The sequence below is a fragment of the Sturnira hondurensis genome, unplaced genomic scaffold (genome assembly GCF_014824575.4).
Source record: "Sturnira hondurensis isolate 20B ecotype Veracruz unplaced genomic scaffold, ASM1482457v3 Scaffold0009719, whole genome shotgun sequence".
NCBI classification, from domain to species: domain Eukaryota; kingdom Metazoa; phylum Chordata; class Mammalia; order Chiroptera; family Phyllostomidae; genus Sturnira; species Sturnira hondurensis.
Genome location: NW_028082350.1, coordinates 13953216 through 13968142, shown reverse-complemented (window position 1 = coordinate 13968142; position 14927 = coordinate 13953216). Strand labels below are relative to the sequence as shown.

Here is a 14927-nt window from a genome sequence, read left to right as displayed (position 1 = left end):
TGAGGCCCGTCCTTCCCCTTGGCCTTTCTTCTGCAAACAGCCCAGACCCCTGCACCTGCACACGGGCGCGCACGCAGTGGACGTGACCGTGTAAGTCTCTAGCGGTCAGCTAAAGGGATCCGTGGCACCCAGAGCGGCGAGGCATTATACTCAGAACAGGGTGTAATGAGAGAAGCAGCCTGTGCTGGATGTAATACCATAAATTCCTTTTTAGCACCCAGTTTCCTGTTGCTGACAAAACGACCACAGCTTTGTCTTCTCTAAATAAAGCTGCATTAGCATCTCTAAATAAAACCTGCTTTATCTGATTAGGAGCCACTTATTTAAAATTTAAATTTTGCCTCCAAAATTTGCATTCATTTCGCTTTGCGTATGTCTGCTGGTGGTACATATTGGAGCTTTATTATAAACGTCACCCTAAGGAAAAAGGATTCAGGGACTGGACAGCGGTGTGGGGATTGCTGGCGGAGGGTGGGGTGAGGGCCTGCATGGTAATGGGGAAAGTACAATGAAGATTCAATCAGGAGGACTGTGTGGTGTGTGTAGTTGGGTTAAAACAGTGTCCTTCAAGCTTTGTTTTTGATAGTTTCCATATTGGTCGATTAAAAATGACTCACAAATTACTTTTATCCGGTGTGGCAGCATCAGGGGCAGAGTGCCAGGTGCTAAAATCCAAGAGGATTACTGTAGCCAGCAGCTCGGGGAGCGGTGTGGGGATCACCAGTGAGCAACGCACCAGCAGACTGGCAGCGATGCCCCTGCCTTCCAGTGGCTGGCGTTCGCCTCCCAGACGTCTCAGCCAGGAGGTTACTTCTACCAGAAGCACACCAAAAGGTGGCTGGTTCGATTCCCAGTCAGGGCACATAGTTATGTTGCAGGTTTGATGGCCTGGTCAGGGCGTGTACCGGAGGCAGCAGGTCGATGTTTCTCTTTCATATCAGTGTTTCTCTCTCTCTGTCTCTTCCACCCTCTCTCTCTAAAACTCAGTAAACATATCATTGGGTGAAGATTTGTTCAGAAAAGTGATTTTTACAAATACAAATGAACAAAAATGACTTAAAAAGAAGTGGAAAACTGATGGACACAGGCAGTGGCATAATTGTTTTCAATTTACAGGTGACCGCCTGTATAAAAACTTTCATTTAAATCTAGATCTTTCTATCTCAGAGAACTGAACTGTTTCAGCCTGTTTTGCAACCTGAAATATCCTTCGCTTTCAGTGGCATTGTTGGGAATAGCGCAAGTACATTGTTGACCACCATCGAAGAAATGCATTTGCTCAGCAAAAAAATATTCTTCAACAGCTTGAGTCTTCATGCAAGCAAATTGATGGACAAGGTATGTTTGAAAATGCATTTCTTCAACCACACGGATGCGTATCTTTAACATTTAATGTTTCACTTTTTTACACGAGTCAGGATTTTTCCCTGTGCTGTACACTGTTCTTCTGAGTTCTTCCTGTGAACACAAAGTTCATTTTGGGGTGGCCGACTGGGGCCAGGTGAACTGCCTGTGTTCCGGGAGCAGCATATGCTGGGTCCTGAGTGGAGATAGAAACCACCATTTTCCTGGAACCAAAAATGTGTAACTAAATCAGACTTACTATATTGAGGTCAGGGCTAAAATGACACAGATTAGAAAGCTGGAACTCTTAGTAAATGTTTTCTCTAAGCAGCTTACTTGTATTTTTACTCTCTGATGATCCAGCTTTGTCCTTATGAAAGTTACGTTGTTTTGAGTTAAGTACTGTAATTAATTATGAAAACAAACAAGATAACAACCTCGCCCCCAAGGAATAAAACCAAATAACAGCAGCAGGAGCCTGAAAGAATCCCACCAGAGCTAATATTTTAAGTTGAGCAGTGTCATGCGGCAGGACCAGAAGGGATGGGTTTATAATGATCAAACTCTCCTTATTTTTGTTATTTTTTATTCTTTTAAAAAACAACTGTGCTATAACACATCCCACATAATTTTTAAGGACTCACATTTTTAACGGGTTCATTCGAGCCCTATGCTGGTTTCTCCTTCTCTTTAGTCACGGTGCTGTGTGCGTAGCCGCGTGGTCTGGTGCTGGTTGGTAGGAGAGTGCGGGGCAGAGCGTTGCAGTCCCGTCCCGGGCACCCAGCCAGTTTCTGGGTCCTCACCCTGGAACACCTGAGGGGCACTTTCCCTTCTGTCCCCATACCTGACTCAGACCCGTTTGGAGAGGCAACACGAATGTGTGGAGCTGGAGTGTTTATCTTACATTTCCCCTGCTTTATGTGTTTCTGTTTGCACAGGAAGTGACCAACCGTCATTCAATTCTGGTTATGTATACCTGTTTAGAGGCAATTATTTACACGCGAACATTCAGTGGAAAAATATAAGCAGTGGATAACTAACTATACCTTATTTTAGGTCGAGCTCCCCCCGCCTGATCTCGGGCCAAGTTCTGCATTAAATCAGACACTCACGTTGTTGCGTGAAGTCCTGGCATCTCACGATTCTTCAGTCGTACCGTTAGATGCCCGTCAAGCTGATTTTGTGCAGGTATGTTATAAATTTATTTTTAACGATTGCTTACTACTCCTCTGTGGGAATTGCTGTTGAAATTCTGGTATTTTTTGACCCAAATATTTTGGCAAACGTTCTCACTGATTTTTTCTGCAAATATTAAATCAGTTCTCTCTAATTTAAAAAGTGTTTGTTCATTGAAGCTCGTTTGAAAAACCCTTCTGATAATTGTGCCCCTCACTCTTGCTCTCACGTGCTTCTGTGAGCGGCCTCTTCCAGTTACAGTCTGGCATTCGGTTCCAAGTGCCTGGAACCCAGGCCTGTGTCACTGGGGGGGAATTAAAGAGGATGTTTTATCTTATTTCTTCTTGGTAGGTTTTATCGTGTGTCTTGGATCCCCTCCTCCAGATGTGCACAGTGTCAGCCAGCAGTCTAGGCACCGCCGACATGGCCACGTTCATGGTCAATTCGCTGTACATGATGAAGACGACATTGGCCATGTTTGAATTCACCGACCGGCGTCTGGAAATGCTACAGTTTCAGGTGGATTTTGCTGTAAAATGACAGCTCACTGTGATGGAGTCCTTCATCTAGCTGCGGTCTCAGTTCCCGGCTTCACGCCCTGATTCCTGTAAAGCCTTTATTAGTCCGAGGAAGGCTACACACACTTGTCCACACGCGCGCGCGCGTGCGTGCACATGCACACACGCGAGTGCACGTACTCATTTTAGTTTTGTGTTGGAAGAGTCAGACTGTGTGGTGGGTGAGGCTGCGTTGTATTCACACCACAGTTTGTGATGGTGGCAGAAGCTTTCTGGTGAGTGGGAGCCGTTGCTCTGTGTGCAGAGTTCACCTTGCGGGCTGTGGCTAACATGTGTCTCGAGCTGGGAGGCCGGGGCAGGCGGGGTCGCAGAGGACAGATGCGTTTTTATCCGTGTGTAAACTGGCGTCCGGCAAAGCAGCGCGCTTCGTCATGCCACTCACCCCAGTCCTTGGGCCCAGGGATGTCAGGATTGTGTAAAATGGCTAAGGCAAAGCCTTTTATCACATTTACCAGATACTCGGGTTCTGGCTTTGAAACACTGGTTTTGGCAGATACAGTTTTCAAGAAACTTTGGTGTGTCATCACCACTAGGTAAATATGGTGGCGGTGGCCGTGGCAGGAAATGCATTTGTAAGGTTCTAGGGCTTTTCCGGGGGATCAGTGGATCCATCTAAATCTGTGGTATTTTCTGTTTGAAAAGAAATACAATGAAGTGTGCTTAGTTTTTCTTTCTTGTATAACTTTTTCATGTAGAGTTAATAGAAGTATTTTTACAAATTGTTATTTTTGACTGCATTTATGACTAATTCAACTGCAGATCCTTCCTTTTGTCTACATCTTTTCTCAAGCTGTCCCGGTAATTACCGGGCAGCTGTCATCTGCTTTGTCACCAGTCCCCTGCATTGCTTAATATTTGTAGATTCTTTTTTGCATTTCAGGAGCACAGGCCCCGCTGAGTCTGTGCCCATTAAATGTGCACCTGCGTCATGCCTGTCTCCCGGCTGTGGGCCCTCGGCCTTGACGAGCCCGCGGTCGGCGTGGGGGAGGACCGTGGGAGGACAAGGAAACCGGGAGACTGGGCTGGTTCGCCCTGAGGAGTAGCGGCTCCTCTTGCTGAGTTAAAGATCCTCGATTTTCAGAGCTTAGCTGCTAATCCTGTTGACTTTCTTCTGCTCTTAACTTAGCTTCATTTAGTGTTTCAAGTGACAAGTGCAGGCTGGCGTGTCTCTGTTGTGAGGGTTCCTCTGTCGTGTCCATCCGGAAGCGTGTAAGGGTTTCCTCGGGGTATTTTTTGGTGCGTCCCTGTTCCCATTGGTTCCATCTTGGGCTTTTCGGAGCCATTTCAGTCGAAGATCCAACCCTTTCTTCTGCTCAGTTAAGTTTTCTGTTCTCTTCAGTTAGTTATAACTGCTCCTTCTGTTACTTTTATACCCCGATGCTCCTGCCCTTCTTTGGCTTTAGCTCCTGAATCCATATTCCAATTTCTTTTTAAATCTCTCTACTTTAACCAATTTCTCTAGTGTTTATTCTGTATTACTTTTCTTTCATTTTTCTTTCAGATACTAATTTGGTTTTTATCCATAACTCTTTTGTTAAATGTTTACATTTGCACATCTGGTTTTTCTTGTATTTCCAGTAAGTCTAGTAAAGTAAGGATTTTAATTTTACTTCCTTGGGCATCACTTAAAAAAATGAAGTACTCTGTTTTTCAATAGTGTTGCCTGACGAAGAGACACCTGTTCTGATTGTTCAGACGGGCTTTCTCCTAGAGCCTGCTCGCCTCTTTCATAGCGGCCATGAGTTCGTGGCTCGGCTCGTGGGGCGACTTGGGCAGCAGGCACTCGGGTGGTGGCGGCGCAGCCGGTGCTGGGCTGTGCCATTGGTGGACAGACTGGCCACGCGGCGCGCAGACCTAGACCCGTGAAATCGAGGGAGCAGCAGACTCCTCCCCCCGGGGGCTACCTCACCCCAACGGGGGCAGTTCCCTTCTGCGGCTTCCGCCTCCATGCGTATCGAGTGGCTCCCGAGACGGCGCAGAGGCATTTGCAGATGGCGCGTTTGGTTGCCGGGGCGCTTCCAGCGACCTGGGAGGAGTGGGTTGGTGGTGGGGTGGGGGGTTAGGAATGTCAGGTCCTCATCTTCCAGAATTTTTCCTAAGTGCTGTGTTTGACACTGCCATTTATTAGTGTTTTTGCTCCTTTGTTTGTGTCTTGCTTACTCCCAGCTTGTACAAGAGCTGAGAGGCAGCCAGGAGTTTTTGACGGATGGCTGGTGTTGGAATCAATCCTCTTTGCTGTCATCTTTGAGAGCAAGACCTTCCCTCCCTTGTGAGGACTTCCTCGTTAGGGGAGAGACGTGCCTCTGGCACAGAGGGAGTCCCTGTGCCTTGCAGCCTGGTCTCAGCCACTTCAAGGAGCAACCCCACAAGGAAGAGCTGAGGCCGTAGGGAGGTCTACTTCTCCCTCGCCTCACGATTCTTAAAATAACCTCTTTCTGTGTGTTTTATTTTAGATTGAGGCACATTTGGACACCCTTATAAATGAGCAAGCTTCTTACGTGTTAACTAGAGCAGGCTTGAGTTACATCTATAACACCGTACAGCAGCATAAACCCGAGCAGGTAAGACACGGATGTGCCGAATTGAAGGCATGTGCCGGTGCAGAGTCTGGGTCTGGAGCTAGACTCCGGTTTGAACCCCGGCTTCGCCACTTGCTAGCTGATTGTCACTCGGAAAATGACGTTGCTGTGTTTCCTCTTCTGTAGGTGAGGGGCAGTGAACTGTGTGTCCTAGGCTGGTGCTGGGAGCGAGATAATGCACATATAGTTCTTGGGTGATTACCATCGTGCCCGAACCTTGAGTGCCCTTTTTATTATAGACAGCTCGGGTTCGAAGTAATGAAAACACACAGATTACTGTGATAAAATACACGAAGACCGTTCATTCGGGATACATTTTAGTGTCTCAGGTCACTGTCAGTTGATTGGACGCACACATCACTGTGCACGCAGAGTCGTCCCTGTTTGTGTAGCGCATCCTGGTCTGCGATCTGGGGAGGCAGAGACTTCTGTGGCCAGCAGCTCGTGACCTTGTTAAGTTGCAGACCCCCAGTGTGAATAGGGGAGGGGTGGGGGGACTCTCAAAAACCTAGGAAACATCTTTAAATCCAAAGAACTCTTTTACATGAAGTTCATGTGAAGAATATTTTACAGCCCGGGAGTCTTAAATGAAGCTCTCAGAAATCCCAAGTTCTAAATGTTCCCTTTTGACAAAGAAGGAAGCAAGTCTCTACCACCAGGAACCAGTTCTGTTGTCTTTCTACTACGATAGAAAATTGTCAGAGTTTAACCTCAAAGCCTCCATGGCTCGTTGTCGTTTCCTGAGTGCTTCTTTTCCTTTTTGTTTTTGTTTTTGCTTATGAGTGAATCTGAGATATCCTGGTTTTTCCATTGTTAATAACCGTACGTGCTTGTGACTCCCTCCAACAATGCCTTTGAGAGCTCTCGTGCTACTTACACAAGAGCGAGCAGATCCCAGCCTCGGCTCTCACTGCAGTGGGATAAGTGGCCCGAGTTCTCTGGAAATGAGCTAACCGTCCCAACGCGGGCAAGCCACGGACAGACTGCATTTCATAAATGAGGAGGAATGCATAGCGTGTTTTCCACATCCTGTCTTTTCTCTTGGCCTGTTTTTATTTTTTAGGGTGCTTTAGCTAACTTGCCCAACCTCGACTTGGTGGCCCTGAAGGCCGCAATGGTGAGTGTGCAATGAAGCATTTCTGTACAGGTTTCCTTGGGGAACGCTGTTCTTTTTAAAATTTGATTTTAATTTTATTCTTCTATTACAGTTTGTATTTGATGTTGTTTTGTATTATTTCCAGGTGGAAAGCATAGTGGTCAGATAATGGTATACTTTACAAAATGACCCACCTGATACTTCAGGTACCCACTAGCGGTCGTCCATAATTATGCACGACGCATAGTTAGTACCGTGGGTTCCCTGTTCGGTGTCTCACATCCTTGTCACTAACAAACATAGTGGATTTTAGAAAGTAAGGTAGACCAGAAATCTGGTGACTCGACTCTTGTTCATATCACTGCTCAGAAGCTCAGTGAGGGAGATGACGGTGAAGGGCTTAGACTCGGAGTTTTAAAAGTAGGTGCTACTTGCTGGATATTGGCTAATTCAGAAAGGGGGTGTAGTTAAAATGTTTAAGAAATAACTCGTTTTGATCCCAAAGAATGTGCTATTTGGGACTGTGGCTGAGACTTAATCCCCGAGAGACACTGCAGGGTATCTGAGAGGCCCCCCGCCCCGCCCCCGCGAGTGCATGCGCCCCCTTTACGTCTCTGTGCCGCCAGGTCCAGTTCGATCGCTACCTCTCCGCCCCCGACAGCCTGCTGATGCCGCAGCTGAGCTTCCTCCTGAGCACCACAGTGAAGTAAGTGCGTCTTGGTCCCAGTGAGTTGGCAAAGAGTCGCATGTTTTTAAATACCAAGCACATTTCTTTGAAAAAAAAATTTGTATGAGTAGGAGATTTGGTATTGAAGATCTGTAGTTCTCAACTTTTTTTTTCCTCAGCACCTCTGAGAGATTTGACCTTACCCTGTTTGTACTTATTTCTTGCATGTATGTCACTCCAAAATCTTTATTTAGTGAATGATATTTTAGATTAACATGAATATAATTGGAGCTCTGTAGCTATAATACCGAATGACATGGAGCGTGTCGTGGAATAGCGAGAGTGTACTCACTGTGCAGTGCACACACGCTGCCTCGTGGACTGTTGGGCCCCTCTGCAGGGTCTGTAGGTGTATGGTACAGTTGTTCAGTATCGTATTGTTATCAGGAACCTGTTCAGGACAAAGAACCATGGCTACACACATTAAAACATTAGGATATTACAGTTGGAAGAAACGGGGAGATCATATTGTCTGAAGTGTTTGATTTTAAGAGAAATATTGACAAATCAAAATTGTCCACAAGTAGGAAATTAGGCAACAGCTGTCCGGTTTTTTTTCTGTCCACTCAACCAGCTGTGCAGTAAGTGCTTTCTGTGTGACAGGCAGTAGGGATTAAGATTTAGAAGGCATTTGCACTGTCTTCATGGAGATTAAAATAGGATGGGTCAATTAGACATGTGGATGAATATTTATATTGAAAAGGACAGCAAGGAGAGAGCTGTCGGACTTGAATACTTCAGACACCTGGATGGGCGCGGCGGCACAGAGGTGGTGCACGTGTCTCCTGTCGTTTAGAGAGCAGCCCACAGCAGCGAAAAGAGCAAGGGGGCAGATTTTCACGCAACATGCACAGGAATTGAGTATCGGTTACCACCGCCTAAAGATGGGCTGGGCCATTTTTCTCTCAGACGCAGGGAAGTCCCCTATTAAGTGCGGTTCATGTGATTAGAGTGATGACTTTAATATTTTTTATTTTTATTTTGTTATTCTAAAATATCTCATACTGTCTGCAAAACCAGAATTGTGAAGACCTGAGAGCTTATGAAGGAAGCTCTGCTTTGCCAGGGCTCCACTTGTTGGTGTCTTCTTTAGATTACTTAATGTTTACATCAAATACGCTGAACTGTTTTAGACTTCACCATGTTTCAGTATGCAGTACGGGAATGTCAGTTGTGTGAATCATCACTGAGTAGAAAAGATGCCATTATTTTCATAATACAGAGTTTGAGGAGAGATTCTAAGGTGTTTCCAAGGCCGGCGTGTGGCCCTGATTTCACTGCAGTGAAGAGTATCGTGAATGTCGCGATAAGTTGAGTCCTAATCGTTTTTCTGGTGGAGGGTTTTCCCTTCATTTTATTACACTGTGACATCTGTGAAGCACAATTAAGCAAAGCACAATAAAACAAGGTCAGTTTGTGCAAGTGAAAAAAGCAGTTTATTATAAGCTATTCTGGGATTTGAAGTGTTAACAAGTTTGAGTGGTCAGCGTCTCTCTGTGATGTGTTACCGTCACCTTTGCAGAGCCAGTGTGTTGGTGCGGGTCCCAGTTTGCGGGTGTGTAATCCGCTACGTGCTGGGCGCTCCTGCAGCCCTGAGGACACAACAGTGAACGGACACAGCCCTGCACTCCTGAAGCCTGCATACGGACGGGGAAAATTTAACAAAGAAATAACATACAAAAATGTTCTTACCCCCTAACTGGGATAAGTAACTTCTGTAGAGGTCCAGGGAATTGTTAATATTATGGATGTGATAATTATTGTCACATCGATAATGTTTTCAATAAGAATTACCGGCAGTAGCTCCCGCTGTGCAGTGCATAGGTTCAACTGTGAAGCTTTCTTCCAGTTCTGAGGCCGTGTTTGAAGACTGTGTTTTCACGCTCTGCGTGCCTGCCCACAGGGAGCAGATCCTGAAGCAGTCCACGGAGCTGGTCTGCAGAGCCTACGGGGAGGTGTATGCTGCCGTGACGAGCCCAGCCAGCGGCTACAGGGACCCCGAGAGCCTTCTGCTCCGGTCGCCGCAGCAAGTGCAGACCCTCCTCTCCTGATCCCGTCGTGGGACAGTAGCCGAACGCCGCCCCCCTAAAGTGCCGGGGCGGTTTGCTCGGTTTCCAGTCTGTTCATCTTCATGTTGAGCTTTGGTGATTACAGTTCTCTTTGCATCGTAAGATTGTATGTCCCGGTAATTGCTTGCTTTGGTCGCAGTAATGTGCGAGCAAGTGGCACACGCGGACCCGTGTTAGTGCCGCTCTGTGTCCACTGCGTGGGGAGATGCGCTGCTCTCCGCCGGCCGCCTCCCCAGCCCTGTGGCTTCCCTCTCTTCTGGAGTAGAACCATGCGAGGGGGCAGTAGTGTGAGAGGTTTGGGGGTCTTCTTATAATATTGGTTTTACATGAACTGTACACGAAAAATTAAATTTAAGAATTAGAATGAGGACAGGACCCAATAAATGTCTCTTTACCTAAAAATCCATTTTTGATCTCATTAGTTATTAATGTGAGTAGTGTACTTGAACTGAGGGGCAGAAATATACACTGAGCAAAACGGCGGGGAGAGAGAGAGAGAAACAATGTAAACACTATGCCCTGGGCTGAATTCAACATGAAGTGGAGGTGTGCAGGCCTCCTCTGCGGCATGTGAGTCTCGTGTTGAGAGATAGGTGCTGGTTATACAGTGCAGACTCGGAACTCAGCCAGGCACAGCTTTCGTCGGAAGTTCAAACCAAAGACATAATGATCTGCTCTCACACGGGGGGAATGCCAGTGTGGCCGTTGCCGATCGACAGGACGGATGTCTGTCTCCGTGGAGGCCCCTTACCGGGAACGGTCAGAGTTGTCACTTTAGTACTTTTTGTGTGACCTTGCCTTGTTGGTAATATTTTGAGGAGAATTCTTATTAGCAAAATATCTTAATTTCTGGTTAATCAACACAAAGAAGTAATTCCCTAAATTATAAATGAGAAAACTGAGGCATAAGGAGAACTTGACTAAGTTATTTTGAAAAGTAGTAAAATGAAATTAAAATTTGTACAGCAAATATGTAACAAATTAGCATTTACAGAACATAGTGTATTCATCTATCTGAACTGTATAATTGTTTATATTAATATGATTCTTTGGGAGCAAGAAGAGTAAATGTCCCCTCTTGTTATAAACCTGTGTTTTCAGTCTTTTTCCTTCAATTACTTTGTGTGACATATAAAAGAAAATAAAGTAGGATATATTCAAGAGCTTAAATTTTAGATAATTGATTTTTACTCTGAAAAAAGATGAGTACCTTATTAATAGTGAATTCCTTGGTTTTCTAAGGAAAAAAGTGGATTTGACCTTTTACCTAGTTTTCCAAATAAAATATTTAAACTACTTCTGGAGCAGTGATTATTGCAGTCTTGTTTTACATCTTTTTAAAATGTAAAACATTTTAGAAAATGTACTGATGGAAGTACATTTTCTAAACGTACACCCGATTTATCGTCAGGAACCGTAGAGGCCGGAAGACATTGGGTGATACAGAGTTGAAAGAACAAAACCGTTAACTTAGGATTCTGTACCCTGCAAAACTGCCTGTGAAAGTACAGGCAGAATGAAGACATTCCCAGATAAGATACTTCACCTTGCCTGTATGAATGTTAAAGGAAATCCTTGAGGCTGAAATGAAAGGACATGGAAAGTGAATCTATAAAACAAGTTGTAGCAAAGAAATAGGAGGTTTGGGCAATACTATAGACTAGCTGGAATTAATAGATGTCCATATAACACCAGCAGAGTCCACATTTCTCTCGAGTGCATGTGCTGTGTTCTCCAAGATCACATTAGGACAAAATCCACATCTCCAAGATTAAAATTAGACCAGGTCTGTTCTCCAATTACCATGATGTGAAATGAGAGATCAGTAAGAAGGGAAATAAATATATGGAAATTCAATAAGACACCCTTAAAATAGCCAGGGGGGAAAGGAAATAAATTATAACAGACATAGAGAAAATATAGAACAGAAAAATAACATTTCAGTGGCTAGGTGTTCAAACTATTCCGTAACACACATGTTGGAACACAGATGTTTGAACACGTGGAAAAATGCTGTTTGTGCCAAGCATCATGTACAAACAGACAAGTGTCTAAAGACACGTGTAAGAAGATGCTTCTGGAGGGCGGTCCCTGCTCGGTCACGTGAGAGCTGCTATTGCAGTTGTTGGGGGTTAACCATGGAGTGTTGCATGGTGAAGTGTTACCATGTGGAAAGGTGTTTGTAAAAAAATACAGGAAAAGGAAATTTGGTTCTTTGAAATGATAAAACAAAACTTGACTAGCCTTTAGCTAGACGGACCAAGAAAAAAAGAGAGTAGACTCGTATTACTAAAATCTGGTACGAAAGAGAGGACATTACAACTGAATGTACAGAAGTAGGATAATAGAATGATGAATAATTGTGTGTCAACTGTAAATAATAGAGACGGAATACCTATAAAACCTCAAACTAAACTGTCTCCAGGAGAAATAGAGATTCTAAATAGACCTATAGCAAAGAAACTGAGTCAGTAATCAACATTTTCAACCACAAAAAACTTGGGGTTCACATGGCCTCACTGGTGAATTCTACAAAATGTTTAAGTAATATCAATCTTTATCAAATTTTCCAAAAAACTACCCCCAGAGCTAAACAAACAAACAAAGAAAACTAGAGGGAGCACTCTCTAACTTACACTATAAGGGCATTATTTGTTATTTGTATAACAAAGCCAGCAAAGGCATCACAAGGAAACTACCGACCGATATCCCTTATGAATGCAAAGTCCTTAAAACCCTAGCAAATAGGAATGTATGCTACAACCGATGGATTTATCTCAGGAACAGTTTAGGTCTGGTTAACATACGCAAGTTAATCAATGCATTAACAGAAGAAAGGAAAAAATGATTATCCCAGTAGATGAAGAAAAAGTATTTTATAAAATCTAGCACCCTTTCATGATTAAAAAAATAAACAGCGAACTAGGAACAGAAGGGAGCGTCCTCAGATGGTTACAGGATATTTCTGGAAACCCGCAGCTCACATCACGCTCAATGGTAAAAAACGCAGAGCTTCCTCCCTGAGCTCACAAGCAAGCTATGGATGTCCGGTCCAGCCTCTTCTGGGCCACATTGTTTTATGAATTCTAGTCAGGGTAATTAGGTAAGAAAAAGAAACAAAAGGCACTCGGGGAAAGGAAGAAGTAAAACTATGTTTATTGCTGATGGCAGGGTCAAATATATATAAAATCCTAGAGAGCAAAAAAATCCATTATAACTCCCAAGTGTGGCAACATTGCAGTGTGGAAGATCAGTGAGCAGATCTCTTGTACTTCTATGCACTAGCAAGGAACAATCTGGAAGGTAATGAATGAGCTCCGTTTACAGTAAGTAGCACCACAAGGAGCAACACGCTTAGGAACAGGTGTAACTGAGGAAGCGAAACACCGTCCACTGAAACCCGAAAACACTGTCGAAAGAAATGAATAGTGACCTAGATAAATGGAGAGACACTTCAGTATCATGGATTGGAAGACTTGATACTGCTAAAATGGCAGCACTCTCCAAACTGGAAATAGATTCCAAGCAATCTCTATCAAAATTCAGAATTCCATCTGTCCTATTTTTTCCAGAAATGGATAAGCTGACCCTAAAGTAAATAGGGACATAGAGGGGAACATGAGTAGCCAAAACAATCTCGAATCTTCTCAGTTTCGACACTTACAGCAATGCCACACTGGTCACAACCATGTGATGCTGGTGTGAGACAGACGTGTAGTTCAATGGAGCAGAGTTCAAGTTCACAAAGAAGGCCGTGCATCGGTTGCCAGTTGACCTTTCCCATGGCGGCGAAGACCACCACGGTGGGGGGAGAGTCATCGTTTCAGTCCGAGGTGCCGGAAGAACTGGAAACTCACACGCAAAAGATCAGGCTGGACCCGTACCTCATACCACATACAGAAACTAGCTCAGCTCAAAGATCGAAATACAGAGTTTAATAAAAACTGTAGAACAAGGAGGACATGTAGATGTAAATCTTCTTAGCCTTGTATTAGACTATCAGTTTTTATCTTTTATACAGTATGGGTTTAGAAGTAAATGTAGAAGTAAAAAGCAGCCACAGTAATGTTACCATAATAATGTTAAAACTTGGCAGTAGTCTGTTTCTATATTTAGTTAAATATGCTGCATAAAATATTATAGATGGGCCAACATATGGTTATTTGGGGGGTACCATTGTATTTAAGTGCAACCAGCTTGAAAATACACATTTACTTCTCCTCAAAGAGAATGTGCTTTTGGAGATGGATAATATAATTTGCATTTATGGATAATATATGTATTTTTACAGATCCAAATATAAAGTTACTATATATTAGCTAAGAAGTGAATATAATAATCATATTCACAGCAGCATGCTAGTCTATCGAATTCAACTAATATCAACGCCAGTGAATATTAAAAGGGAAAATGTCTGTAGCACTGGTAATTTAATCAGTAAAAATAACTGGTACTAAGCTTATAAAAATGAGCTGAATTGGGAAAAATTTTTGACAGGGCCAAAGGTTTTCACATGAAATACTTGTTTTGAGGGGATAGATCGTTTTTTAATACCTTGTCACTGTGGACTTTCAGCAGCGAAAGTCCAAGCCAATCTAGGACTTTCCAAGTGGATAGCTTTGCTACCAGGAAATTAATTGACTTAAATTCCATTTCCATCAGTGTCAAGATCTGAAATTCCACGGGAGCGAGCATTAGATTTTTGCCCACAAAAAGCAAAATGGTAAGAAACAGGAGCAGTTTTTCTTGTGCGAGCCACCACCCCACGCTGGGTGACCTGTGTTGAGAGGCCACCAGCGTCTCTGGAGCCGCCATCCTTGGGATCCCAGTCTGCAGGACTCGGACAGGAATGTGTGACGGTGATGAGGACCCAGCTGAAGTAGAAAAATGCATTTGCCGTAGAAGCCAAGCATTAAAAATGGGAACCAAAGATTTGATTGATACTGCACAGACTTGCAGTGCGTATTTCATAGCAGACCAGGAATCTTCTTGCTTAAAAAAATTTTTTTAGTTCTTTTTTCTAAAGATGTCAGCAAAGCAAACATTCAAAGGCAAGAAAGCTGTTGTTAAAAATAAAAATGAAAACAGCCTGTCTAAGTACCCTGCCTTTGTTCTGAATCTTACAGAGAAGAAAATTACTCATCTGACACATAGGAACAGGTTACTAATGTAATGAATCATGTAGTCACAAACCATAATGGAATGTGCAGAAACCAAAAAATGTGCGAATACCCTCTTAGGATTTACCGGAAGCCTCTCTGTCTGCAAGTGGTAAATCAGTAGCCGTGGCGTGGCTCTGCGTGGCAGCAGGTCCCTGGGGCTGGTGCGGAACTGTGATGCCCTCAGTGTGGGCTGCCT

At 44.0% G+C, this 14927-nt stretch overlaps 1 protein-coding gene across 1 annotated transcript in view; it reads left to right on the top strand.

The window, feature by feature from the left end:
• Window positions 1-10870, top strand: part of COG6 (component of oligomeric golgi complex 6) — a 32326-nt gene extending 21456 nt beyond the window's left edge. Inside the window, exons 13-19 of the mRNA XM_037057608.1 lie at window positions 1221-1338; window positions 2401-2532; window positions 2872-3039; window positions 5552-5659; window positions 6741-6794; window positions 7400-7479; window positions 9404-10870. Of these exons, the coding sequence (XP_036913503.1) occupies window positions 1221-1338; window positions 2401-2532; window positions 2872-3039; window positions 5552-5659; window positions 6741-6794; window positions 7400-7479; window positions 9404-9551 (808 nt within the window). The 3' untranslated portion in view covers window positions 9552-10870. The remainder of the gene's footprint in view (window positions 1-1220; window positions 1339-2400; window positions 2533-2871; window positions 3040-5551; window positions 5660-6740; window positions 6795-7399; window positions 7480-9403) is intronic.
• The last annotated feature ends 4057 nt before the right edge of the window (window positions 10871-14927 follow it).